This window comes from Urtica dioica, chromosome 1 (assembly GCF_054948205.1).
Source record: "Urtica dioica subsp. dioica isolate 48M chromosome 1, U.dioica_male_clone48M_v1_H2, whole genome shotgun sequence".
Taxonomy (NCBI): Eukaryota; Viridiplantae; Streptophyta; class Magnoliopsida; order Rosales; family Urticaceae; genus Urtica; species Urtica dioica.
Window position 1 is genome coordinate 6,862,827 of NC_142756.1, and position 27,754 is coordinate 6,890,580.

Consider the following 27,754-nt stretch of genomic DNA (forward strand, 5'->3'; position numbering starts at 1 on the left):
GTGAAATCTAAAAATATATTATTCTATTTTAACTTCTTTTTTTTTCTTTTTTTTTTTTACTTTTAAGTGATTAAAAACATTACATGCTTATACACGTTTTTAAAAATATGCATGGGTTAAAATGTCGTTGTTTAGTAGTGTGAGTGAGAGTTTATCAGTAACGGCTAAAGAGAAACAAGACAAGAAAGAAAAAAAATTGTAATATGAAATAGAGACCATTTTTAATGACTCAGCAAATTGAAAAGGAAACAATGTGTTACAACGCCGAAATAAATTAAAGAAAAGCGTGTAATGACATAAGTGCATTGCTCTTTCAAATGTCCATCATAAACATATTTGAGGGCAAAATAGTATTTTTCAAGCTACACATATAACTGATGGTCGTTATAAACCATTCCGAGGCGCGTATAAGAGTATTCGCGGTTTTGATTTCCAAGTTAGGTTTTCCTTCTGCACCGAAAGAGAATTTTTATTTCGAATTTAGGTTTTCCTTTTGCACCGAAAGAGAGAGAGAGAGAGATGAAGAAGCGATCGCGCGGCGACGATTTCCCGCTAGAATTGTTGGAGCAAATACTGTCGAAGCTACCGGAAAAGTCTCTGCTGCGACTCAGAACAGTTAGCAAGCTATGGAACTCTCTAATCAGCGATCGCAAGACCTCCGATCAAATTTTGGGGCTCCGGCGAGAGGCGCCGAAGATCGCGGACGGCGTCGCCGGAGGTGAGAAGTGTTCGCTGTGTGGGATGGGAACGCTTTTGTTTGCTCCAATTCCACTCTACTGCTCATGCTGCACCAGAATCATCAAGCCCGGCGTCAATTTCTACAAAACCCACACTTCGGAGACGCAATACAGCTTCTGCAACTCATGCTACAAGCAGCCATCTCCGACCGGGATCCCCGTCTTCAGCGGAGAACACCGCTTTCAAAAAAAGTCGCTCCTCGTCGCAAAGAACATCCAAGAAATCCAAGAATCGGTAAACCATTTGCTGCTCATATGATTATAAATTATGTGACGTACAATCAGTACTAAATCAACTTCTAATTTTTTTTTTTTTTTTGAAGTGGGTCAAGTGCGTAACGTGCAGCGCAAGAAACCACAAGGTATGCGGTTTCCACAACGAGCGTCAAGAGAGGCCTTACAAATGCCCTAAATGCCGGCTCGACGATCCCGGCCTCCCAACGGCCTCAGACCTGCCCGAGACAGTCCTCGGAAACTTCATTCAGAAGCGGCTTTCGATGCGAATGAGACGCGACAGAGAAGAGAGGGCGATCGCGGAAGGGAGGTCCTCTCCCGACGAGGTTCCCGGGGCAGAAGATCTGGTTGTTCGGGTCGTGATGTCATCGAAGAAGAGTCTGCCGGTCAACAAAGGCCTTCTGGGCATTCTGCGGCAGGAAAGCAAGGAGTACCCGGCGGAGTTCCGATACACAGCGAAGATGGTGTTACTGTTCCAGAAGATCGAGGGGATCGACGTCTGCATATTCGCAATGTACGTTCAAGAGTACGGCTCCGACTGCGACGCTCCCAACCGCCGCTACGCCTGCATTTCCTACATCGACTCCGTCAAATACTTCACTCCCGACATCTCCGCTTCCACCGGAGAATCTCTCAGAACCGTCGCTTATCATGAGATTCTGGTTAGTTTTTTTATACTCGGTCACTAAAATATATAACGGCCTCTTTTTATAAAAAATGATATGGATGTGGCGTTTTGGTGTTGCTTGGCAGATAAGCTACATGGACTACGTGAAGCGGAGAGAATTCGCAAGGTGTTACCTCTGGTCTTGCCCGCCTGTGAAAGGAGATCAGTACATTCTGAATTGCCGTCCGCGGACTCAGAAAACGCCCAATCCCGAGAGACTCAGGCAATGGTATTTGAGACTGCTGAAGAAGGCGACACAAGAAGGGATCGTAGTGAACCAGACGACACTGTACGACCGATTCTTTGTACCGAGACAAGCGCCGATCACTGCAGCACGATTGCCGTACTTCGATGGAGACTACTGGCCAGCAATGACAGACAGAATCCTGAAGGAGATCGACGAGCAGGCCAACGAGCACGTCAGAAAGGGAATTCACAATTCCATGAAGGTGTTGGGAATCACCAATGCTTCTCGTGCAGCCAACAACAACAACGTCCTCTTCATGGAAAAGGTCAGCCAAATCATGTTCATATGTTCATCTTCTCCTATGTGCACATAAATTATATGTAAATACTGATTTATTTTGTGTTTTAAATGCCAGCTCGGACAAGCCATGCTGACAATCAGAGAAAATTTCATAGTTATTGACTTACACCACTCCTGCGACCGATGCCACGACCCCATTCTCTCCGGGATTCATTATACCGCCAGACACACTTACATGTGCCAAAGGTATGTATACAAACATATTCGTTCTCTTCTTCTGCGATCTTTGTAACCAAAACTGATCAATCTCTTTATTGATTTTGTAGATGCCATGGTCTAATGAATGACAACGAAGATTCGATATCTCGGTACGAGATCGTCGACACTTTAGCATCAGATACTAAGGACGAAGACGGAACGCTCGAGAACAAAATATGCGACAACAGACAGATATTCTTGAGGTTCTGCGAGGAGAGACACTACCAGTTTGACACTCTCCGCCAAACAAAGTACTCCTCCGTCATGATTATACAACATGTGCTCTCCGAGCTCTCAATCCCCAGCAAAGTCGCACTATGTCAAAACGAGGTATACTTAATTTCTGCGAATACTCACTTTACTGATCATTAAATTTGAAACTTCTAAACTAATTAAAAAAAACCGTAAGCAATTGATTTTTTTATTTTTTATTCTGCGACAAAAATACTCACTTTCGGCCCGTATTCGTGTGATAACTGACTAGTATTGTGAACAGGTGATGCAGAGCTCTGAACTGGTGAAGATTCTGCATCATGTGAGCAAGTGTAAAGCCACGTGCAAGCAATTTGGGTGCAGAACAATTCATGGCATGATCAGCCACTTTGTGAGCTGCAAGATTCAAGCCTGCATTGTGTGCCAGAAGGTCTGGTACATTTTCCATTGCCACTCTCAGAGCTGCACCGAACCCAATTGCCAGATTCCTTATTACTCGTAAGTATGCAGGAACCAAAAACAAAGTTACATTCATTCTAATTTTTTTTTTTTTATGTGAGCTCAATTTCTTATATATATATATATAAATTTTTTTTTTTGCAGCCCATCGAAAAAAAGGCGGAAGTGACACAGACTCGGGCGTTCAATAAGCTGTTGTATGTTGCTTATGCCTCTCCATCGATGAAGTGTAGATTTATTGAAGTCGTAAAGAGAGAACTGTTTTGTCACGGATAAGTTTTTGTATATAATTTAGGTAGTATAAGTTTATGATTAGGATCGGGTGCCAACCTAGTTGGGATGCGACTATATTTATGTGATACTTACGTGTAAATCGAACTTCCTATGTATTTCATTAACTTTTATTAGCAGCAAAGGTCTCTGTTTCTTTTTCAGATTTAATTCGTTACTACTTAAAATTGTTTTTTCCCTGTGAACATACTGCTTCCATTAACCGGAAAAACAGAGCAATGTGCCTATGGGATTGGATATGAATACAACAAATAGATTGCAATTGCAACTGCAAGATGATTGTTTTTGGGTGTCATTTTTAATAACTGCAGTAAATGATTCTATGACAACACCAAAAGCAAATCTGATATGATGATATTTAATTGAATTATTCAGGTCTACAATTTGATGACATGATGATATGACAAAAGCTTTGACCAAACTCTATTCTGTTATAAAACTTACTATCTAAACAATGCCAACAAGTTCAACAACTGAACAAAGCATTTGCATTATGGCTCATCTCTTCACTTTTACTCATTCGCTGACATTGTTACTCGAGTAATATTGGCCTCTGACACTTTGATCTTCTCCTCCGAATGTAAGTTCTTTTCATTAGCCGGAAGACCGACATGAATACGACAAATAAATTGCAATTGCAAGACGAACATGTCAAATTGTCAACTGCAATCTAGTTAGCTAGCCGCACAAGGCATGTATTATATTTTAATATTATCACACCAATATTTCATGACTTAAATGATATATTATAGATCATAACATATTAATTAAGAGATTCATACATGAATTAATATTCAATTTTATATAAATGATTAAATATGTCACAGTTAGGTTATATTACCAACGCTTATAGTATCTTAGAATGATTTTCAAAAGTATTCAACATTTTATTACTTTAGATGATAAGTTATAAATCTTAATTAAGTTTGACGGTAAAGACTTATTAGTAGTTTCTGTTGAAGTTTAGAGAGAGAGAGAGAGTCGAATCTAGAGAGAAGATAAAGAAAGAGAGAATCGGAAAAGAGAGAGAGAGTGTTCCGAGACTTTGAATATTTCTTATCATTGATATGAATTTTGTATCACCTATTTATACATATGGTGGATACAAGAGAGAGTGTAATAAATACATGTAATAACTACTTCTAGGAAATAGAGAAAAAATAAATATACACAGAGAACAAGTCATAGGAAATAGCATGAGAAATAAATGCGACAATTTCCCATGTGGAATGAGTTCCAAGGGGTGAGGACTCCCGAGGCATGCTTGTCAGGAGGAAAGCACGCTGGTCAGGAGCAAGGACGAGCTGACGAGCTGGCGAGATGACGCGGAAGGGCGAACTGGCGAACTGACGAGCTGACGCGGAAGGGCGAGCTGTCGAGCTGACGTGGGAGGGCGAACTAACGAGCTCGATTTCAACACTCCCCCTCAAGCTTGACTGTATATGTTGAGAAGGTCGAGCTTGCTACATAGCTCGGAGAAGGTCGCTCGAGGAAGGGCTTTGGTGAGAATGTCGGCGAGCTGATGACCTGATGGAACATATTCCATCTCGATTATTTTTTCTTCAATCTTTTCACTGATGAATTATCGGTCGATCTCGATATGTTTTGTTCTGTCATGATGGACTGGATTTTTGGCTATGCTGAGAGCAGCTTGATTATCGCAAAAGAGCGTGATTGGACCTTCGATGATGATCTTGAGGTCGTCGAGAACTCTCTTCAGCCAGATGCCTTCACATACTCCGCTTGCTAAAGACCTGAGCTCGGCTTCAGCACTACTTCTTGAGACCACGGACTGCTTCTTGCTTCGCCAGGTAACAAGATTTCCCCAGACGTATGTGCACATGCCTGATGTTGATCGTCTGTCTGGAACATAACCGGCCCAGTCCGCATCTGTGAATACTTCGACACCTCGACTCCGTCTTTTCTTGAAGGAGAGACCAGTCCCTAGGGCAGATTTGAGGTATCGGAGAATCCTCATGACTGCGTCCATGTGAGTTTCCGAGGGATTACTCATGAATCAACTTACCATACTCACTGCGAATCCAATATCTGGTCTCGTGTGAGTTAGGTAGATGAGTTTTCCTACGAGCTGCTGAAATCTTTCTTTGTCGGTGGCGGCCTCGTTGGTGCGAGCTAGAAGTTTCACATTGGCATCCATCGGAGTGTCAACTGGTTTGCAGCCAAGCATGCCAGTTTCTTTGAGGAGGTCCAACGTGTACTTTCGCTGGGAAACAGAGATGCCCTTTTCTGATCGAGCTACCTCCATGCCGAGGAAGTATCGTAGGCTGCCGAGGTCCTTGACTTTGAACTCAGATGACAAAGTTTGCTTCAGCCTCCTGATCTCTTCCAGGTCGTCTCCGGTGATGACTATATCGTCCACATACACACTAAGAATGGTGTGCTTGCCTTGTGTGGAGATTTTTGAGAAGAGTGTTGGATCTGCTTGACTCTGCTCGTAATCACACCGTTTGAGCACGTTGGTGAATTTTCCGAACCATGCTCGAGGGGACTGTTTTAGTCCATAGAGTGACTTCTTGAGTTTGCAGACTTTGTTGGCTCCTTGATCTTTGTCAAATCCTGGTGGGAGTTGCATGTAGACTTCCTCTTCCAGTTCGCCGTTTAGAAAAGCATTCTTCACATCGAGCTGGATGAGAGGCCAATCTAAGTTGGCTGCTAGTGAAAAGAGGATTCTGATGGTATTGAACTTTGCAACTGGAGCGAATGTTTCTTGATAGTCAATGCCATACGCCTGCGTGTACCCTTTCGCGACAAGTCGGGCTTTGTATCTCTCCACTGTCCCATCTGGATTGTGTTTGATGGTGGAGAGCCATCTACATCCAACAGTTCGCTTGCCTGGTGGTAGCTCGACGATATCCCACGTATCATTCTTTTCGAGGGCTTGGATCTCGGCATGACTTGCGTCTCGCCACTCGGGACTTTGAAGGGCTTCCTCGATGGAGTTTGACATTTTTCCTTCATCTAACTTCGCCACATAGGCTTGGTAGCCCGTAGATAAGTTCCCATAGTACACGTAATCCTCCATCCTGTATTGGCCACACGACCGAGCAGGTTTTCTGACTGCAATGGGTAAGTCTGGAGATTCGATGTTACCTTGTTCAATAGTGTCGTGGTTCAGGTTCGGAGAGACATCTTGGTCGCGAGCTTGTACCGGACTCTGGATGATATTCAGTTCGCATGGAGAGTGTTCAGAGGCTTGCGAGCTGGGGACATGAGTTGGACTGGGCGAGTCGGGAATTTCTTGAACAGGTGAGGTCGGACTGTGGGCCGAGCTGGGAATTTCTGGAACAGGTGAGGTCGGATTTTGAGGCGAGCTGAATTCTGGGTTTATGATGAGCCACTTTGGGAAGTCATTTTCGTCATTCTCCCCCTGACGAGCTGAATTGGCGAAGTAAGGACTGAATTCATGAAAAGATACATCCATTGCGACTATGAATTTTCGTGATCGGGGTTCATAGCATTTGTAGCCTTTCTGGGTTGCTGAATAGCCAAGGAAGATGCATTTGAGCGATTTTGGTTCAAGTTTACCTTGGCCATAAGAATGGGTGAAGACTGAACAACCGAACACTTTCGCAGGTAGGGTTGAGATGAGTCGACAGTGAGGGTATGTCTCTAGTAGGACTTGAGATGAGATTTTATAGCCAAGGACACGAGATGACATTCTGTTTATGAGGTAGGTGGCTGTGAGGACTGCTTCTCCCCAGAAGTGAGATGGGACGTTTGAGGAGAACATGATGGCTCTGGCGACCTCGAGAATGTGTCGATTTTTCCGCTCGGCTACCCTATTTTGTTGCGGGGTATGAACGCACGAGCTGGAGTGAATTATGCCATGTGTTTTGAAGAAATCGTCGAGCTCATAATTAAAGTAATCTCGAGCGTTGTCAGTGTGGACAATTTGAATGGATGTGTCGAACTGTGTTTGGACCATTTTGTGAAAGGTTTTGAATAGATTGAATGTTTCAGATTTTTGTTTCATCGTGTATATCCAACTGAGTCTAGTGTGGTCGTCAACAAAGAGAAGGAACCATCGAACTCCAGTGATATTGGGAACTTTTGAGGGCCCCCATATATCACTGTGAATCGTGGCAAAAGGTCGAGATGGTTTGTACGAGGTGGGGTGATACGAGCTTCGAGAATGTTTGGCGAACTCACACATGTCACACTGAATAGAATTGATATTTTTATTGATAAACAAAGAAGGAAACATTCTTTTGAGATACATGAAATTTGGATGTCCTAGTCTAAGGTGATTGAGCATGATCTCTTTGTAATGGGGTGAATGTTGGGCGAGCTGACACATGGCGGACTGATTTGGCTTGATGACATAGAGTCCGGTACTCAGCTCGGCATTACCAATCTGTCTCCCCGTGGCCTGTTCTTGAAACACACATGAACGTTCATAAAAAACAGTTCGGCACTTAGAGTCTTGGTTGAACTTATGCATAGATAAGAGATTGCAGTGTAGTTGAGGCACAAAGAACACCGAGTCTAGCCTCATGGATTTCGTCAAGACCACGGTGCCAATACCAGTGACTTGAGTCTTGGCTCCGTTGGCGATGGTGGCTGATATGCTTTTATTACAAGCGGAGTAAGTTGTGAATAGACTTCGATTACCAGTCATGTGATCAGATGCACCAGAGTCGACAATCCACGCTGTGGGATTCTCTGAGCTTACATGGAGGGCTCTAGGAGAGTTACCTAGAGGACCAATGCTGGAGGTTTCTCCACTGAGTTGGACTTGTTGGACAAGCTTTTGGAGAATAGCGATCTGGTCATTGCTGAAGGGAGAGTCCGAGGTCGAGGTCGAGGCAGCGGACGAAGTGGAGACTAAGTTTCCGACTGAGTTCGGATCCTTAGTGTCTCGGGTTGACTTCGAGCTCGGTGGTTTCCCATGCAGCTTCCAGCAGGTTTCTCGGAGGTGTCCAGGTCGTCTGCAATGATCGCAGTAGGGGCGAGGTTTGCGAGGTCTCTCTGTTGAGACGCGGGCTGCAAGAACTTCGTCTCCATGCGTGGCGAGGGCGGACGAGTCTGAGGATGAGCTCGGAAGTGAGCTCGATTGGATAGTTCCCAGCATGAGTTTCCTCCTGCTTTCCTCGTGTCTGACCGCGGAGAAGGCTTCACGGAGAGATGGTAGTGGTTTTGTACTAAGTATCCGACCTCTGACCTCATCAAGGTCTTGGTTGAGGCCGGATAGTAGTTTAAACACACGTTTGGTCTCCACTGTCCTGCGGTAGATTTTTGAGTCTACGGAGCTGGTCCACTGGTGCTGTTCGTAGAGGTCGATCTTCTGCCATAGATGTGTGAGCGAGCTGAAGAACTGAGTAACAGACATCTCTCCTTGACGTAGGTCGTGGAGAGTGTTCTCAGTTTCAAACAGCTCGGACATATCTTCTGAGTTGGAAAAGATTTCTCTAGCTGCTTGCCAGATTTCTGCAGCCGTTCGGTAAAGGAGGAAGGTTTCTCCGATTTCGGGGAGCATAGAGTTTATGAGCCAGGACATCACCATGCTGTTTTCGGCCTTCCAACTCTTGAACGCCGAATCTTCGATCACATGAGATGTGGCCACGCCTGTGAGGTAGTCATCTTTACCTCGTCCCGATATGAACATGAGCACAGATTGAGACCACTGTAGGAAGTTGTGGCCGTTGGGTTTGTGGCTCGTGATATGTTGGGAGAGGGATTCAGATTGCGACTGAGTGGGCGTGGTTTGAGTGGTGTTCATGGTGGTTGATTTTCCCTGCTCTGATACCATGTTGAAGTTTAGAGAGAGAGAGAGTCGAATCTAGAGAGAAGATAAAGAAAGAGAGAATCGGAAAAGAGAGAGAGTGTTCCGAGACTTTGAATATTTTTTATCATTGATATGAATTTTGTATCACCTATTTATACATATGGTGGATACAAGAGAGAGTGTAATAAATACATGTAATAACTACTTCTAGGAAATAGAGAAAAAATAAATATACACAGAGAACAAGTCATAGGAAATAGCATGAGAAATAAATGCGACAGTTTCCCATGTGGAATGAGTTCCAAGGGGTGAGGACTCCCGAGGCATGCTTGTCAGGAGGAAAGCACGCTGGTCAGGAGCAAGGACGAGCTGACGAGCTGGCGAGATGACGCGGAAGGGCGAACTGACGAACTGGCGAGCTGACGCGGAAGCGCGAGCTGTCGAGCTGACGTGTGAGGGCGAACTGACGAGCTCGATTTCAACAGTTTCTTAATTCAAGTAAAACTAGTTAGTTCAACAACTAAATAGTTGTCTAATATTGAACTAGACAATTAAGACGACTCTCATCCAGTTGTCAATTGACGACTAGTTCGACCAGAAAGACTGTGTATGTCAACTACTCGACTATAATCCGGTTAGGTAGTCGCTTAAATCATATTTTTTTTGTTTTAAGTTTATCACACTAATATTTAATAACTTTACATGATAAATTATAGATTATCATATGTTATTATGAAATTAAATGTCTAATTGGCTTTACTGTAATCATTAAAGTTACACCACATTAATTGTATCACATTTATGTTATATTACTAATTGTTATAGTATATTAGACTTGTTTGTAAAATTGAACTTCAATAATGTAAATAATTTATAAAATGTTTCCAAACGTCATCGTTGAATTTATATTACTAATTGTTATAAGATATTATAGTGGTTTGCAAAATCGACTTTTAATGATTAAACCAAGTTATAATTTATTAAGTTTGACTATATATAAAGACTTCTTAGTACTTTCATAATTTGATTAAACTAACTAGTTAATCTACTAAATAGTTGTCTAATATTGAACTAGATAATTAGAATGACTCTCATCCAGTTGTCAAATGATAATTAGTAGTTTATTAATACTTGACTTAATTAACCGAGTACAAATATATCGAGAAGACTAATAAAAAAAATTAAAATATTATTGATTTCTCTAATAAAATATAAAAAATACGAGTATTATTATATGGGATCGTTCCAATGCAAAAACAATATTGATCATGTAAAAATTTCGTTCCATTGGATAAAAGTAATTTTAAATCGCACATGTATTGTATTTGATACTTTTATTTTTCTAATGATCATGAACTAATTAAGAGTTCTAATTCAATGTATAGTCTCATCATCCGATACTAAATTTGTCGAACTTAGTAAATTAGATTATCATCATGTATCTTAAGTAAAACCAAGTCCCACTGATTTCACCGAACAAAATCAAATACAGAAACATAAATCTTGACTACAGTAAATTTTCTATCGCGCACACACAGTTGCATAGACCATGTGGAAAAACGTTAAATTGAAAAACAAAATAATAAATAATAATGTTCATAGTTAGGCTACTCAAAAGCCCAAGGGTTTTTGCTGATAATCTCTTCCTCGACTCCGGGAGGAAAATCGCTGATGATATTAAACCGTTCCCTGATCTGAATGTAATTCTTGCCTCTCATCTCACTGGCCGCTCTTTCCGCCCAGAGATCGACCAGCGCCGCCGCGTCCAGATAATCCGCCGTCATCAGATCCCTGTAAAGCTCGTCCATGTCCTCCGTCTCTCCGGCGAACTTCGCGTCCCAATTTTGGAGCTCCTCCTTCGTCACCGCCGCCGCGTCGGCGTGCCTGGCCGCCCACTTTAGGGCTTTCCGGAAGCTGTCGCCGGTCACGAATATTGATGGGAGGGGAATCTCGCCGACGCAGCCGTCCTCCACCACCCTCTTCACCGTTCCGAACATCGCCGCGATCTCCGTCTTCACCTCGAACTTCTCGCCGTCATTAGTTCTCACTGTCACAACTGCTTTCGAATCCATTCTCTCTCTCTCTCTCTCTCTCTCTCTCGAATTGGGACTAAGGAACCATGAATGTTTTGTGTTTCTGATGGAGGGTTGTATTGTATATATAGGGAATTTCCGGTTATGTACTTATGTTTCCTTTTTTTTTTTTTTTTTTAAATTCTAGTCGGACTCGGTTGAAGAAAGTAGAAACGAATAAGAAGAAGAGCAACGTAGTCGTGTTAAGTCTTTTTTTTGCTTACGTGTACTCATTAAACACGTGTCTTTATATAATTTGCTGTCTAGAATAATTCAATTCATGAAATTTTTTCGCAGTAGCTAGTAGGGCTGTACAAAACCGAACCGAAAATCGGATAAAACCGATATCCAAACCGAACCGAAACCGAAATTTGGAGCCACGTCAGCTAACCGAAATTCGGATTCGGATAACCGATCCGGTTTACAAAACTGGACCGGATATCGGATTTGATTTTGGGAAAATCTGGATATCGGATATTTAACCGATTTTTTTTAATTAAAAATAAATATATATTAAAACAAATTTATGTCACTATTATTAACACATGATGGTCAAGTTGTCATAGAAGAACAAACTTCTCATATATCAACTCCTACTGCTACTATAACTTGATTATGTGATCTATAAAGGTAACATGCAAATTCAATTGTTGTATGATATTTACATGTGCAGGTAGTTGGAGACGAGTGTCCTTTTGAATTTTTTTTTTTACTCAGTTTTAGATTATGTATTGTCATTTTGGAGCTTTATAAGAGTCGTTTGTACTCGTTTTTTGAATTTTTACAAACCGGATTTGGATTTTAGAAACTGGATATCCATTTTATAAAACTGGATATTAAACTGGATCTGAAATTTTACAAACTGGATAACCGAATTTTAAAAATTGGATACTGGACTGGATACTGGATTTAAGAAACCGGATAACCGAATATTCGGATAACCGAATTTCGGTTTTAGACTAAATTGGACCGGATACTGGACCGAGTTTTTAAAAACCGAAAATTCGGATTCGGATACTAAAAATGTCAAAAACCGAACCGAACCGATCCAGTTTCACCCCTAGTAGCTAGTTCGTAATATTTTGCAATACTCAATTGTTTTTAGTCAAAACTTGCACTATTTTACTCTGATCCGAGGAAACACCGCAGCGATGGAACAATCTGATCGCCGATCTTCCGGTGAAGCCTCCGCCGCCGCTAAGCCCTAGGAATCTGGAGCCTGTGCTTTTCAAGCTTTCTAATTCAAACACAGAAGACATGTTCCCTGGGACATTTTTCTAAAACATTTTTACTTCTGTATCTGCAGAGTTCACATTTTTTTTAATTTTCTTTGTCTGTGATCAAAGTTACAGTGACTAATGAGTTTCAATTGGCTTCTTTAGAGCTAGGAGAGGCGTAGATTTGTACAAACCAATTGACTCAGAGAGTAATGACCCATAACCTTGTAAGTTAAATTTTTTTCAATTGATACTAATACTATGGTCCTCAAATATAGAGAATTTTCTTAATCTGTGAAAGTTACAATGCTATTGTGTAAATTAACTGTTTTAGGCCAAGTCTTTTTGGTTTTTATTTATTTATTCATCTTTTCAATGCATAGACAGTTCTCCTCGTGGATGACTCCGCTCTAGAGTACTCATGTTCATCCTCGGAGATTCAATACTAGGTGCGATTAGCACTAAAGTATCACATAAATGTAGTCGCATCCCAACTAGGTTCGCACCCGATTAACTTGCTAAACATAAACTTATACTACCTTAATTATATACAAAAACTTCATCCGTGACAAACAATTTTCTCTTTCGTGACTTCAAAAAATCTGCACTTCACTGATGGAGAGGCATGAGCAACATACAACGGCTTATTGCACGTCCGAGTCTATGTCACTTCCGCCGTATTACTTTGATAGGCTGCACAAAAAAAAAATGAGATCAAACAAACCTTTTAAAAAAAGAAAATATGAACTACTAACTTTGTTTTTGGTTTGGACATACGTACGCTTGATAAGGAATCTGGCAATTGGGTTCGGTACAGCTCTGAGAGTGGCAATAAAGAATATACCAGACCTTCTGGCACACAATGCATCCTCCCTCGGCCTTAATGTTGCAGCTCGGAAAGTGGCCGAGCATGGCATGAATTTGTTTGCAACAAAAGATGTCGCACGTGGATTCACACTTGCTCACATGATGCAGAATCTCCACCAGTTTTGAGCTCTGCATCACCGGTTCACAATCCTAGTCAGTTATCACACAAATACGGGCTAAAATGTTTTTTAGTCGAGCAAAAAAATATTATTTGCTTATGGTTTTTTTAATTAGTTTACAAGTTTCAAATTTAATGATCAGTAAAAGTGAGTATTTGCGGAAATTAAGTATACCTCGTTTTGACATAGTGCGACTTTGCTGGGGATTGAGAGCTCGGAGAGCACATGTTGTATAATCATGACGGAGGAGTACTTTGTTTGGCGGAGAGTGTCGAACTGGTAGTGTCTCTCCTCGCAGAACCTCAAGAATATCTGTCTGTTGTCGCATATTTTGTTCTCGAGCGTTCCGTCTTCGTCCTTAGTATCTGATGCTAAAGTGTCGACGATCTCGTACCGAGATATTGAATCTTCGTTGCCGTTCATTAGACCATGGCATCTACAAAATCAATAAAGAGATTGATCAGTTTTGGTTACAAAGATTAGAGAGAAGAGAACGAATATGTTTGTATACATACCTTTGGCACATGTAAGAGTGACTGGCGGTATAATGAATCCGGGAGAGAATGGGGTCGTGGCATCGGTCGCAGCAGTGGTGTAAGTCCATAACCATGAAATTTTCTCTGATTGTCAGCATGGCTTGTCCGAGCTGGCATTTAAAACAAAAATAAATCAGTATTTACATATAATTTATGTGCACATGGAGAAGATGAACATATGAACATGATTTGGCTGACCTTTTCCATGAAGAGGACGTTGTTGTTGTTGGCTGCACGAGAAGCGTTGGTGATTCCCAACAGCTTCATGGAATTGTGAATTCCCTTTCTGACGCGCTCGTTGGCCTGCTCGTCGATCTCCTTCAGGATTCTGTCTGTCATTGCTGGCCAGTAGTCTCCGTCGAAGTACGGCAATCGCGCTGCAGTGATCGGCGCTTGTCTCGGTACAAAGAATCGGTCGTACAGTGTCGTCTGGTTCACTACGATCCCTTCTTGTGTCGCCTTCTTCAGCAGCCGCAAATACCATTGCCTGAGTCTCTCGGGATTGGGCGTTTTCTGAGTCTGCGGACGGCAATTCAGAATGTACTGATCTCCTTTCACAGGCGGGCAAGACCAGAGGTAACACCTTGTGAATCCTCTCTGCTTCACGTAGTCCATGTAGCTTATCTGCCAAGCAACACCAAAACGCCACATCCATATCATTTTTTTTAAAAAGAGGCCATTATATATTTTAATGACCGAGTATAACAAAACTAACCAGAATCTCATGATAAGCGACGGTTCTGAGAGATTCTCCGGTGGAAGCGGAGATGTCGGGAGTGAAGTATTTGACGGAGTCGATGTAGGAAATGCAGGCGTAGCGGCGGTTGGGAGCGTCGCAGTCGGAGCCGTACTCTTGAACGTACATTGCGAATATGCAGACGTCGATCCCCTCGATCTTCTGGAACAGTAACACCATCTTCGCTGTGTATCGGAACTCCGCCGGGTACTCCTTGCTTTCCTGCCGCAGAATGCCCAGAAGGCCTTTGTTGACCGGCAGAGTCTTCTTCGATGACATCACCACCCGAACAACCAGATCTTCTGCCCCGGGAACCTCGTCAGGAGAGGACCTCCCTTCCGCGATCGCCCTCTCTTCTCTGTCGCGTCTCATTCGCATCGAAAGCCGCTTCTGAATGAAGTTTCCGAGGACTGTCTCGGGCAGGTCTGAGGCCGTTGGGAGGCCGGGATCGTCGAGCCGGCATTTAGGGCATTTGTAAGGCTTCTCTTGTTGCTCGTTGTGGAAACCACATACCTTGTGGTTTCTTGCGCCGCACGTTACGCACTCAACCCACTTCAAAAAAAAAAAAAAAAAAATTAGAAGTTGATTTAGTACTGATTGTACGTAACATAATTTATAATCATATGAGCAACGAATGGTTTACTGGTTCTTGGATTTCTTGGATGTTCTTTGCGACGAGTAGCAACTTTTTTTGAAAGCGGTGTTCTCCGCTGAAGACGGGGATCCCGGTCGGAGATGGCTGCTTGTAGCATGAGTTGCAGAAGCTGTATTGCGGCTCCGAAGTGTGGGTTTTATAGAAATTAACGCCGGGCTTGATGATTCTGGTGCAGCATGAGCAGTAGAGTGGAATCGGAGCAAACAAAAGCCTTCCCATCCCACACAGCGAGCACTTCTCACCTCCGTCGACGCCGCCCGCGACCTCCGGCGCCTCTCGCTGGAGCCCCACAATGTGATCGGAGTTCTTGCTATCGCTGATTACGGAGTTACATAGCTGGCTAACTGTTCTGAGTCGCGGCAGAGACTTTTCCGGCAGTTTCGACAATATTTGCTCCAACAATTCTAGCGGGAAATCGTCGCCGCGCGATCGCTTCTTCATCTCTCTCTCTCTCTCTTTCGGTGCAAAAGGAAAACCTAAATTCGAAATAAAAATTCTCTTTCGGTGCAGAAGGAAAACCTAACTTGGAAATCAAAACCGCGAATAGTCGAATTTGCGCTCGGAATGACTTATAACGACCATCAGTCATATGTGTAGCTTGAAATACTATTTTGCCCTCGAATATGTTGATCGACAGTTGATGTCATTTCACGTTTTCTTATTTAACTTGGGCGTTATCCTTTACCCATTGTGTCGTTTTTTATTTGCTATCATTAAAAATGGTCTCTATCCCATATTACAATTACATTACAATTTTTTTCCTTTCTTTTTCTTTTTAGCCGTTATTGTAAATTTATCATACATAATTTAACCTTATATATAATTATTACAAATACCGAAATTAAAAAATTATGCATTTGATATTGATTGCTATTTATTTCTTTATAATAAAAATAATAGGCTGATTAAAACACTTGATTATATTAAAAATATGATTTTTTTTTTAAATGCATGTATTGCTTATATGATATTACTGAAGAAATTAGGGAAGAGAAGGTTGAGAGATTTGCAGAGAGAAAATCTTCTCTGAGTAAGTTTGTTATTGATTCAACAACCAGTACATCTTTTTTACACTGTTTTTGGTTAAATACAATCTAGCGCTCTAGCGCTCTGACTTTTTGATTCAACTCCTAACAGACTTTGTTACAACATAATTCATTGCGTGCTGAAAACGGCTCTGCTGACGTGTCACTGCTGAGCTGGGTGCTGACGTGGTCACACCTTCAACACCTCCCCTCAAGTTGGAGGGTGTAGCTTCAATCTTCAACTCTTGTTCCGAAGCTTCAGTAACCGGCTCACAGACAGTGCCTTGGTTAGCACGTCAGCAGTCTGATCGACCGTTGGAACGTATCTGATCTCCAACTCTTTCCTCAGAACCATGTCCCTGACGAAATGAAGGTCAATCTCCATATGTTTGGTTCGTGCGTGATAAACAGGATTTGATGCCATTGCTGCGGCTCCCAGATTATCGCACCACACCACAGGCGGGATTGGCATTGGCACTTTGATCTCGGAGAGCAGTGACCTGATCCACGCGATTTCTGCTGCTACATGAGCGAGGGCTCTGTACTCAGCCTCTGTGCTAGACCTGGCAACCACTGCCTGTTTTCTCGAGCTCCAAGATATTAAGCACCCTGCGAGGAAGACACAATATGCGCTAGTCGACCTTCTATCATCAGGATTGCTTGCCCAGTCAGCGTCAGCGAAGCTTCTGATAACCAGACTAACCGGATTCTGAGCGGGTCTGAAGGTTAAGCCATGCGAGATAGTGCCCTTGAGGTACCTTAGTACACGTTTGCAAGCTAGCCAGTGAATCTCACTTGGTTGTTGAAGATACTGACTGAGTCTATTGACTATAAACGAGATATCCGGTCTCGTGATTGTCAAATATTGTAATGCTCCGATAACACTTCTGTACAAGGATGGATTGTCCATTGGCTCCCCCTCGTCCTTGGACACAGCAAGCGTCGGAGCTACCGGAGTAGAGCAAGCCTTAGCGCCAGACATGTTTGTTTTCGCGAGCAGATCGGCAACGTACTTTGCTTGAGACAAGTAAAGACCAGAGGTGTCACGACAAGCTTCGATGCCCAAAAAGTAGTGCAGATAACCTAACTCTTTTAGGGCAAACTGGGAGTTGAGATCAGAAATGAGGCGCTTTATGGTTGTGGGAGCATTTCCGGTGACTAGGATGTCGTCGACATACACTAGTAAGAGAATGTACACACCGTCCTTGATGAAGACAAAGAGAGAAGAATCGGCATGAGAGTTCATGAACCCCCAATCTTTTAAGGCAACACTGAGACGATCGAACCACGCCCGCGGAGCCTGTTTGAGGCCATACAAAGCCTTGTGAAGACGTCACACATGAAGAGGTCGTTGAGGATCGACGAAGCCCTCCGGTTGATGCATATAAACCTCTTCGTTGAGAACCTCATTCAAAAATGCGTTATTCACGTCTAGTTGCTGGACATCCCAGCCACAAGCAACCGCGAGAGTAAGAACAATTCGAATCGTGCATGGTTTAACTACAGGGCTGTACGTCTCGGTGAAATCGATGCCCGGAGTTTGAGCATAACCCTTCGCAACTAACCGCGCTTTGTAACGCTGAACAGAACCATCCGGTTTGAACTTGACCTTATACACCCATCCGATCACATGTTGCTGAGGAGAGCTCGGAACGAGAGACCAAGTTGCATTGTGCATCAAGGCATTGTACTCAAGTTTCATGGCTTGACACCACAACGGATTTGTGATGGCTTGAGAAACGGACTGAGGCTCTTTGGGACCAGGGTCAACGGACAAAGGGTGGTTGGTGGATATGAGAGCCTTGGGCTTGTAAATCCCGGATTTAGACCTGGTTTGAATGTGATAAGTGGGTGCATGATCGATTTGTGGATTAATAGGCGCAATGAGGGCATGAATATGTGAATGTGGGTGTACAGTGGGTATAGAAGCAGATGGTTCACTACAAGAAAACATGGTATCATAGACTAATTATTTAGTCTCCGATACCTGACAAACAGTCTCAGATGAGTATCCGAGACTGATTTTTAGGTTCCTAGGCTAGTCTCAGATACCTAGTGGTGGATGCTACTATCAAGGACTGAAAGTCAGTCTCGGATACGCCGCAATATTCATGACAAAGAACTAGTCTCAGATACCACATTTTTCAGTCCTTAATAAGGTCGACCGAGAACTCGTATTTAGTCACTAATAAGCCTTTTTAAGACTGACTGTTAGTCCCGGATAATGTGATTGTTAGTCTCGAATAACGTGACTGATTGTTAGTCTCGGATAACGTGACTGATTATTAGCCTTTTAAAACAGATTTTCGGTCTCGGATAAACTGATTTCCGGACTGAATTTTAGTGTACACATATGTTAAAAAAAAATTACTAACGTTTATAAAAAAAAAGCCACAACTATTAATTGCTCCCAGATTTATTGGATTTTTTTTATTGCGATTTGGAATATTTTTCATAAATATTTTATTTGTATACGTTGACAATGGATAAAAGTTGGATGACAACAAATTGAACTACTGAAGCATTTAGTTTGGGAGTTGAAGAATTTTTGAAGTTCAGTTCCATACACGCCGGTGGTCAAAATTGTATCATGTAAGTAGTGTAATAGATTTTCGTTTAGTTGATTGGCTACTAGTTTTATTATTGGACGTCGACCTTAAGTGTCTCCAAAGTATATCTTTATTGATATAGGTTTTTTTTTGTTCTCTGAAATCAAATTTTATCAGGTGTCCATGTTTGAAATGTGGAAACATAAAAAAACTTGAACTAGATGATGTTCGAGCACACTTGTATTTTAATGGCATAGATCAAAGTTATAAAGAATGGATATTTCATGGCGAAGAAATGAGACGAAGTGCAAATTTTCAACGCCAAAAGTCACGCTCAAATTATGCTAGCGACTATAATGATAATCCTGAAGTAATGGTAGAAGATGCAGAGGAGCAATTAATTGATGATCCTACGATGTTCAATGACTTATTATCAGATGAAAAAAAACTTTATACCAAGGGTGTGATAAGTATACTAATTTATCTGCATTGGTTGAGTTGTACAGTTTTAAAGCAAGAAACAGTTTGAGTGACAAAGGATTTTCAAAGCTGTTTGATTTGCTGAAGAAAATGTTGCCAGAAGATAATGGAATACCTCCATCTGAATATGCAGCAAAAAAGAAGTTATCTGCCTTGGGTATGGATTATGAGAAGATACATGCTTGTCCTAACGATTGTATCTTGTACAGGAAAGCCTACGAGGATGAATATCGTTGCCCAGTTTGTGATATATCAAGTTGGAAAAAGAAAAAAATTCTGACGAGGTAATGGAAGGAATCCCTGCAAAAGTTTTATGGTACTTGTTACCGATTTCGCGTTTCAAGAGACTTTTTCGAAATCCAAAACATGCAAAAAATTTAATTTGGCATGCAACTGACAGAGTTGTAGATGGAAATCTTCGACACCCTGCAGATTCACCATCGTGGAAGTCCATCGATCACAAATATCCAGAATTTGGTGATGAGCCCAGAAATCTTCGTCTCGGGCTATCTACGGATGGTATAAATCATTTTCGATCGCTCAATAGTCAGTATAGTTGTTGGCAGTTATACTTGTGATATACAATTTGCCTCCTTCTTTGTACATGAAAAGAAAATATATGATGTTAACATCGTTGATAGCTGGAAGTAAACAACCTGGAAATGACATTGACGTGTATCTAGCACTATTGATTGAAGATCTACAACAACTTTTGAAAGGTGAAGAAAGAACGTATGATGCTCATTAGCGACTATCTTGCTTATGGAAATTTGTTTGGGCACAATGTCAAAGGCTATCATGCATGTCCCATAAGCGGGGACGAAATAAGCTCACATATACGGACACATGGAAAAAAAATTGCTATCTTGAGCATAGACGGTTTTTACCTAAAGATCATCCCTTCAGAAAAAGTAAACAGTTTTATGGAGGGAAATAGGTTAAAAAAGCTCCAAAAATATTGACAGGAGCACAAGTGAGAATCAGAGTGAGCAAATTGAATTTTCAGTTTGGAAAATGTAAGAAAATAAAGTCCAAGAAGCGTCCTCGAAGTGAAGACAACTCAAAAAATTAGGATTCGGAAGAAGAAACGGAAAGGAACAAATGTTGGAAAAAAAAGACAATATTTTTCGAGCTTGAATATTGGGACCAACTATTGGTACGCCACAACTTAGACGTAATGCACATTGAAAAAAATTTATGTGAGAGTATCGTAGGTACACTACTTAATATTCCATAAGGTGCGAACCCCATTGGTTGCAAATGGATATTTAAGACCTTAGATTGATATCCTGACAAATAACCCTGACTGAAGAAGAGACGGCTTGTGGTTACTTGATGAAAGAGCCAAATCCGGGAACTGTTAACAAAAAGAACAATAACAAAGGTACAGTTCTTACCATAATTTATATACAATAATTTACAATTATTGTCAAATAATCACTAATACAAAAAATTGTTAAACTTATGGAAGTAATTGCTGTGATCGCCGATATTCGCGCTCTCTTTTCGTGGTTTAGAGGTCATTGCTGCAAGTTCATTCCCCGCGAGGGAAATAATGCAGCACACGCCCTTGTCCATAACTCTTTTAATTTTCAATCCAACATCTGCTGGATTCTAGAATGTCCTTTACATATTTCTCATGTAATATTGACAGACTCTCCGTCTAATTAATGGAAAGGATCCTTCTTGTTTCAAATATATATATATATATATATATATATATATATATACCTTTTTTTTTTAATAATACGGATTTTCCATTAAAATTGGGTAAAAAAACCCATCAATACAGGAGAATAGCACCTTAGTACATGGATTACCAAGACCTAAGTCGAGGTGAATCTAACACTAACTTCCGGTAAAAGTACGATATGTGCAAACTTTCGACAACGGGAAGAATTACAAGCACCAATAGAGCACACACGAGGCTCGTTAAAAAACCCAAAGAATGGCGATGGAAAAATCCAACCAAACTTGGTCCGATAACCACGACTAGGGTGGCTCTTCAACCTGCATAGATAAAAACCTAACAGGAAATCCACTACGGGAGATGAGACTACGGCTAATCCGAGTCCAAAACAAACCAAAACAAAACAAGCATAATAAAAATAATTAAAAGGATCCATACCCTAGACTGAAAACCAGTAAACCAACCACAAAACCTCAGATCTACTACCACCTCAGATCCAATCAACCCCAGATCTGCGACCCTTCGTCAGTCGCACAACGATCGGAGAGCAGAGCCCGGCGGCGCACACCGACGGCGGTCGCACTACGGTCGGAGAGCGGTAGCTCGGACACGGACGCGCACAACGACAACACGCTGAGAGCCACGCTCCACACTCCGAGGGTCAGACGCGGACGGTGGTCGCACCGTAGGAGTCCGATGCGGACGGCGGTCGCACCGTAGGAGTCCGGAGCCACCTTCACGCCGGAGCTCTCCAACAGCTCCCGCCGCAGAGATCTTCCGCCAAGCACGTCGAAGGACACGCTAGAGTCGGTAAAGAAACTCTGCGGGGGTGGACGCAGAGGCCCGAGCGGGCAAGACCAACGGAACGAGGTGGAGGAGAAACACGTAGCAGATCTGGTGGAGGCGTACGAGCACGGCGGCGCAGGCAGGCAGATCTGGTGGAGGTCCAGGACAACGCCAAAACGGAGAAAATAAGGGTCGCCGGAATCGCTGAGGCGAGACGCCCTCCCCCCCGGGACGGAGCCGAGTCGCTGGGTAGCCCAGGGACGCGTCCGGACCCAGAGGGGCGGCGGCGAATTTTTTTTTTTTAGGGTATCTGAGAACCGATTTGGGGGTTTTACCAGGAGAGAGGAGATATATATATATATATATATATATATATATATACCTGAGAAATCCATATATATCTACATTGTAAAAATCATGTCATAAATTATTCTAGAGACATCAACAAGAGATAGTATGAAAAGTTCATAAGATTATTCTAAAAACATCGAGAGTATAGAGAGAAAGAGTATATGATATTTTTTATGGCAACAATTTTAATTTTATTATTGTGTAAGGCTAATTTTAATAATGGCATTAATTTTAATGTTTTGACATATAAAGAGCAAATTTGTAACTTCGATAAATAGTAAATCGAGTCTAGATGAATAGTAATTCTTTCCTCTTTTTTATATATATGTAATAATGTGAATATATTCGTATTTTAATATAAATTGTATATAAAGAATAGTATGTGAATATATTTTAATCATTATCATAGTTTGTATTTGCCTCAACGATAATTTATGGTATTATATAGGAAAAAAAAAAGAACATTAATAGTTAAAGGATTAAAAGAACTTTCAAGTCAAATACTAGAAATAGTGTTAAAGATTTACACTGCGTGTAAATTAAAATATAAATGATAATCAATTCTTTATATTTTATGTACATATACATAGAAAAATTGATGAAGCATATATATAAATTTTTACTAAACTCCTCTTCCAAATTTTTCTATTTTTCCTGGTTATCCATTATGAAATCTAAAAATATTTTTTCTTTTAATTTAATAACTCTTGGTGATTTAAAAAAAAACTAGTGTATGACTGAGTGTGAGTGTGAGTGTGAGTGTGACTTTATAAAAAAACATGAGTAAAAAGAAACGGGAGAAACAACTGTAATGTAAATGTAATAATGACAAGAGACCATTTTTAATGACGTCAAATTGAAAAGGACACAATGGGCCAAAAACACAGACCCAAATCCATAAAATAAAGGAAACCTTGAAATGACATAAGTGCACTGCTACTTCTAGTGCCCATCATAACATACTACAGGGTAAAATAATAATTTAAGTTTATGAACTCTCTTCCTATTTCTACTGCCCATCGTTTTAAGTTATTCCCAGGCGCGTATGTATTCGCGATTTTGATTTCGAATTTAGGTTTTCCTTTTGCACCTAAAGAGAGAGAGAGAGATGAGGAAGCGATCTCGCGGCGCCGATTTCCTGCAAGCTGTCGAAGCTTCTGAGGAAGTCTCTGCTTCGACTCAGAACAGTTAGCAAGCTATGTAACTCCGTAATCAGCGATAGCGAGAACTCCGATCACATTGTGGGGCTCCGGCGAGAAGCGTCGGAGGTCGCGGGCGGCGTCAACGGAGGTGAGAAGTGCTCGCTGTGTGGGATGGGAAGGCTTTTGTTTGCTCCGATTCCACTCTACTGCTCATGCTGCACCAGAATCATCAAGCCCGGCGTCAATTTCTATAAAACCCACACTTCGGAGACGCAATACAGCTTCTGCAACTCATGCTACAAGCAGCCATCTCCGTCCGGGATCCCCTTCTTCAGCGGAGAACACCGCTTTCAAAAAAAGTTGCTCCTCGTCGCAAAGAACATCCAAGAAATCCAAGAACCGGTAAACCATTCGTTGCTCATATGATTATAAATTATGTGACGTACAATCAGTACTAAATCAATTTCTAATTTTTTTTTTGAAGTGGGTTGAGTGCGTAGCGTGCGGCGCAAGAAACCACAAGGTATGCGGTTTCCTCAACGAGCAACAAGAGAAGCCTTACAAATGCCCTAAATGCCGGCTCGACGATCCCGGCCTCCCAACGGCCTCAGACCTGCCCGAGACAGTCCTCGGAAACTTCATTCAGAAGCGGCTTTTGATACGAATGAGACGCGACAGAGAAGAGAGGGCGATCGCGGAAGGGAGGTCCTCTCCCGACGAGGTTCCCGGGGCAGAAGATCTGGTTGTTCGGGTCGTGATGTCATCGAAGAAGACTCTGCCGGTCAACAAAGGCCTTCTGGGCATTCTGCGGCAGGAAAGCAAGGAGTACCCGGCGGAGTTCCGTTACACAGCGAAGATGGTGTTACTGTTCCAGAAGATCGAGGGGATCGACGTCTGCATATTCGCAATGTACGTTCAAGAGTACGGCTCCGACTGCGATGCTCCCAACCGCCGCTATGCCTGCATTTCCTACATCGACTCCGTCAAATACTTCATTCCCGACATCTCCGCTTCCACCGGAGAATCTCTCAGAACCGTCGCTTATCACGAGATTCTGGTTATTTTTTTTATACTCGGTCACTCAAATATATAATGGTCTCTTTATTTAAAACTGATAGGCGTTTTGATGTTGCCTGGGAGATAAGCTACATGGACTACGTGAAGCGGAGAGGGTTCGCAAGGTGTTACCTCTGGTCTTGCCCGCCTGTGAAAGGAGATCAGTACATTCTGAATTGCCGTCCGCGGACTCAGAAAACGCCCAATCCCGAGAGACTCAGGCAATGGTATTTGAGGCTGCTGAAGAAGGCGACACAAGAAGGGATCGTAGTGAACCAGACGACACTGTACGACCGATTCTTCGTACCGAGACAAGCGCCGATCACTGCAGCACGATTGCCGTACTTCGACGGAGACTACTGGCCAGCAATGACAGACAGAATCTTGAAGGAGATCGACGGGCAGGCCAACGAGCGCGTCAGAAAGAGAATTCACAATTCTATGAAGGTGTTGGGAATCACCAACGCTTCTCGTGCAGCCAACAAAAACGTCCTCTTCACGGACAAGGTCAGCCGAATCATGTTCATATGTTCATCTTCTCCCATGTAAATACTGATTTCTTTTGTTGTTTTAAATGCCAGCTCGGACAAGCCATGCTGACAATCAGAGAAAATTTCATGGTTATGGACTTACACCACTCCTGTGACCGATGCCACGACCCCATTCTCTCCGGGATTCATTATACCGCCAGAAACTACTACACGTGCGAAAGGTATGTATACTATCATATTCATTCTCTTCTTCTGCGATCTTTGTGTAACCAAAAAGTGATTAGCCTCTCTCAATTGATTTTGTAGATGACATGGTCTAATGAATGACAAAGAGGTTTCGCTATCTCGGTACGAGATCGTCGACAATTCAGCATCAGATACTAAGGACGAAGACGGAACGCTAGAGAACACAATATGAGCTTCTGCGAGGAGTGACACTACCAGTTCCATCATGATTATACAACATTTGCTGGGGATTGAGAGCTTGGATTTAGTACTGATTGTAGGTCATATAATTTATAATCATGATCGATATGAGTAACGAATGGTTTACCGATTCTTGGATTTCTTGGATGTTCTTTGCGACGAGGAGCGACTATTTTTGAAAGCGGTGTCCTCCACCGAAGACGGGGATCCCGGTCGGAGATGGCTGCTTGTAGCATGAGTTGCAGAAGCTGTATTGCGTCTCCGAAGTGTGGGTTTTATAGAAATTGACGCCGGGCTTGATGATTCTGGTGCAGCATGAACAGTAGAGTGGAATCGGAGCAAACAAAAGCCTTCTCATCCCACACAGCGAGCACTTCTCACCTCCGTTGACGCCGCCCGCGACCTCCGACGCTTCTCGCCGGAGCCCCACAATGTGATCGGAGTTCTCGCTATCGCTGATTACGGAGTTACATAGCTTGCTAACTGTTCTGAATTGCAGCAGAGACTTCCTCAGAAGCTTCGACAGTATTCGTTCCAACAATTCTCGTGGGAGATTGTAGCCGCGCGATCGCTTCTTCATTTCTCTCTCTCTCTCTCTCGCTCTCTCTCTCTCTCTCTGTGTGCAAAAGGAAAACCTAAATTCGTAATAAAAATTCTCGGAATGACTTATAACGACCATCAGTTATGTGTAGCTTGAAATATTATTTTGCCCTCGAATATCTAAATGATGGACAGTTGAAAGAGCACTGCACTTATGTCGTTTCACGTTTTTCTTATTTAATTTGGGCGTTATTCTTTACCCATTGTTTCCTTTTCAATTCGCTGTCATTAAAAATGGTATGCATTACATTTGCATTACAATTTTTATTCTCTTGTTTCTTTTTAGCCGTTATTGATAAAGTCACACTCACGCTCGCAATATTAAACAATGATTAAAAGTGTTTCTAATCACTAATAGTCAAATAAAGTAAAATGAATTAATATTTTAGGTTTTACATAAAGAATAGATAACCGTGTAAAATAGAAAATTTGGAAGAGGAGTCTACAAAAAAATTATATATATGATCGATGATCTCTCAAATCAAGCACCTTTAGACGGCTGAAGAAAGTATCACAAGACGGAATCGTAGTGACGAGGCTATACAACTTGTTCCTTATATTGACAATGTAATACTAATTTTGTACTAAGATGAAACTACTTGACGGAGATGGTGGACTATACTACGGAAGACATAATTAACAAGTCCAAGGTAAACACGATGAAAGGAGTTAAAAAATGGTGGCCCATACTTCTATGAAGGATTTGGGGATCATCAAGCACTCTTCAAACTTGAGGACTGTCAACAATAGCCATAGTTTTTTTTTTTTTTTTTTTTAATATAATTTTATAAGGAGGAAATAACTGCATAAATATTTAATGTTTTCGTAAACATACATTTAAATATCTATTTTTTTCGCGATAAAAATATTTAATGTTGAGTTTCAGTTGCACTTAAGCCCGGTCCAACCCTTAGGCATTTTAGGCAACCACCTACGGTTTCAAGACTTTTTGGAGAAAAAAAAGCATCAGATCCGCCTATGCTCAAGATGTTTATCTGGGGTGTTTTTTTTTTTTTTTTTATAAAAAAAATATGATTAGTACGATGAAATTGGAAGTGTGATAAGGCCCAGATTAGATCTTATTCTTAACAACAGCCAAATATGAACATTTACTTATATAAACATCGTCCAGCAATTTTCTCTTTGAAAAATATAAACGTAATATTAATGCATAAAAAATACCGTTACAAACTTTTACATCCTTTACCATCAAGAACAGCAAAAACCTTATATCCTATAATAAAGCTTCACAATGCCATTAACTTGTTTTTCTCTTCTTGTTTTTTTCTCACAAGAATTTCTTGATTGAAATAAAGTTGGAGAACAAAAAAGGCCTCCATTCTTGACATAGTTAGTTTTATTTTTAATTTTTTTTTTTTAACTTTTGCATAAAAGGTATTTTTTTTTAATTTTGCCTAAAGCCACAATTATTACCGGACCAGCCGGGGTTGCACCGTTAAATAAAATCTGCTAAGTTTGACGAAAATACATGCTGCAGCTTCTAATTAAATACGATTTAATTTTTTTTTTTTAAATATTAATTAAGTCTAATAATATCATTTTTATAATAAAAAATTAATTAAAAAGTACTTTTATGTATAATTAAGCATTGATGATCTTTTAAAAATGTTTTTAAGAATTATTTCTTAAAATTAGTCAAGTATTAATTATATTTTTTAGGAAAAATACTTAATCAATTCATTATTATTATATACGTTTTTATATTAAAAACGATTTATTATTTTTATTATACCATTTATTAAACTAACCAATCAGAAATATAAAATTGTCAAAATAGACAATGTTTGTTTATTTTACGAAATAACCAATAAACCACATTAACACACTTGATCAGACAAAAATA

The 27,754-nt window shown here is 41.3% G+C and overlaps 4 protein-coding genes and 1 pseudogene across 4 annotated transcripts; 3 read left to right on the forward strand and 2 right to left on the reverse strand.

The window, feature by feature from the left end:
• The first annotated feature begins 519 nt into the window (after positions 1-519).
• LOC149406852 (histone acetyltransferase HAC12-like) lies at positions 520-26,089 on the forward strand. Its single transcript, XM_089617859.1, has 5 exons — positions 520-972; positions 1,061-1,633; positions 1,725-2,150; positions 2,241-2,586; positions 25,284-26,089. Exons 1-4 carry the CDS (start codon positions 520-522, stop codon positions 2,415-2,417), a joined length of 1,629 nt encoding a protein of 542 aa, XP_089473985.1. The 3' UTR covers positions 2,418-2,586; positions 25,284-26,089.
• LOC149406853 (histone acetyltransferase HAC12-like) lies at positions 2,465-3,463 on the forward strand. Its single transcript, XM_089609325.1, has 3 exons — positions 2,465-2,713; positions 2,889-3,094; positions 3,200-3,463. Exons 1-3 carry the CDS (start codon positions 2,465-2,467, stop codon positions 3,222-3,224), a joined length of 480 nt encoding a protein of 159 aa, XP_089465451.1. The 3' UTR covers positions 3,225-3,463.
• On the reverse strand, positions 10,700-11,164 carry LOC149406854 (SKP1-like protein 4 pseudogene; annotated as a pseudogene).
• On the reverse strand, positions 12,759-15,833 carry LOC149406855 (putative histone acetyltransferase HAC-like 1). The gene is made up of 7 exons (XM_089609317.1): positions 15,283-15,833; positions 14,619-15,191; positions 14,102-14,527; positions 13,883-14,013; positions 13,542-13,803; positions 13,163-13,377; positions 12,759-13,074 (listed from the first exon to the last, which is right to left on the reverse strand). The coding sequence occupies exons 1-7, from the start codon at positions 15,733-15,735 to the stop codon at positions 13,062-13,064; spliced, it is 2,073 nt and encodes a 690-aa protein (XP_089465443.1). The 5' UTR covers positions 15,736-15,833; the 3' UTR covers positions 12,759-13,061.
• LOC149406856 (putative histone acetyltransferase HAC-like 1) lies at positions 19,242-26,089 on the forward strand. Its single transcript, XM_089617876.1, has 10 exons — positions 19,242-19,285; positions 19,375-19,588; positions 19,781-19,867; positions 21,516-21,698; positions 21,797-22,033; positions 23,321-23,719; positions 23,802-24,374; positions 24,458-24,880; positions 24,955-25,085; positions 25,171-26,089. The coding sequence occupies exons 1-10, from the start codon at positions 19,242-19,244 to the stop codon at positions 25,172-25,174; spliced, it is 2,295 nt and encodes a 764-aa protein (XP_089474002.1). The 3' UTR covers positions 25,175-26,089.
• Positions 26,090-27,754: the final 1,665 nt, after the last annotated feature.

What these genes read in the sequence shown, in the direction of transcription:
- LOC149406856 (XM_089617876.1), top strand. Translation starts at nt 19,242, where the DNA reads ATGGTAGAAGATGCAGAGGAGCAATTAATTGATGATCCTACGAT. An exon ending in TTAATTGATGATCCTACGAT is followed by an intron (nt 19,286 to 19,374) that starts GTTCAATGACTT and finishes TGAGTTGTACAG; the next exon opens with TTTTAAAGCAAGAAACAGTT. An exon ending in ACGTCCTCTTCACGGACAAG is followed by an intron (nt 24,881 to 24,954) that starts GTCAGCCGAATC and finishes TTTAAATGCCAG; the next exon opens with CTCGGACAAGCCATGCTGAC.
- LOC149406852 (XM_089617859.1), top strand. Translation starts at nt 520, where the DNA reads ATGAAGAAGCGATCGCGCGGCGACGATTTCCCGCTAGAATTGTTGGAG. An exon ending in TCCAAGAAATCCAAGAATCG is followed by an intron (nt 973 to 1,060) that starts GTAAACCATTTG and finishes TTTTTTTTGAAG; the next exon opens with TGGGTCAAGTGCGTAACGTG. An exon ending in ACGTCCTCTTCATGGAAAAG is followed by an intron (nt 2,151 to 2,240) that starts GTCAGCCAAATC and finishes TTTAAATGCCAG; the next exon opens with CTCGGACAAGCCATGCTGAC.
- LOC149406855 (XM_089609317.1), bottom strand. Translation starts at nt 15,735, where the DNA reads ATGAAGAAGCGATCGCGCGGCGACGATTTCCCGCTAGAATTGTTGGAG. An exon ending in CACTCTTACATGTGCCAAAG is followed by an intron (nt 13,804 to 13,882) that starts GTATGTATACAA and finishes TTGATTTTGTAG; the next exon opens with ATGCCATGGTCTAATGAACG. An exon ending in TCGCACTATGTCAAAACGAG is followed by an intron (nt 13,378 to 13,541) that starts GTATACTTAATT and finishes CCGGTGATGCAG; the next exon opens with AGCTCAAAACTGGTGGAGAT.
- LOC149406853 (XM_089609325.1), top strand. Translation starts at nt 2,465, where the DNA reads ATGAATGACAACGAAGATTCGATATCTCGGTACGAGATCGTCGACACT. An exon ending in TCGCACTATGTCAAAACGAG is followed by an intron (nt 2,714 to 2,888) that starts GTATACTTAATT and finishes CAGGTGATGCAG; the next exon opens with AGCTCTGAACTGGTGAAGAT. An exon ending in TGCCAGATTCCTTATTACTC is followed by an intron (nt 3,095 to 3,199) that starts GTAAGTATGCAG and finishes TTTTTTTTGCAG; the next exon opens with CCCATCGAAAAAAAGGCGGA.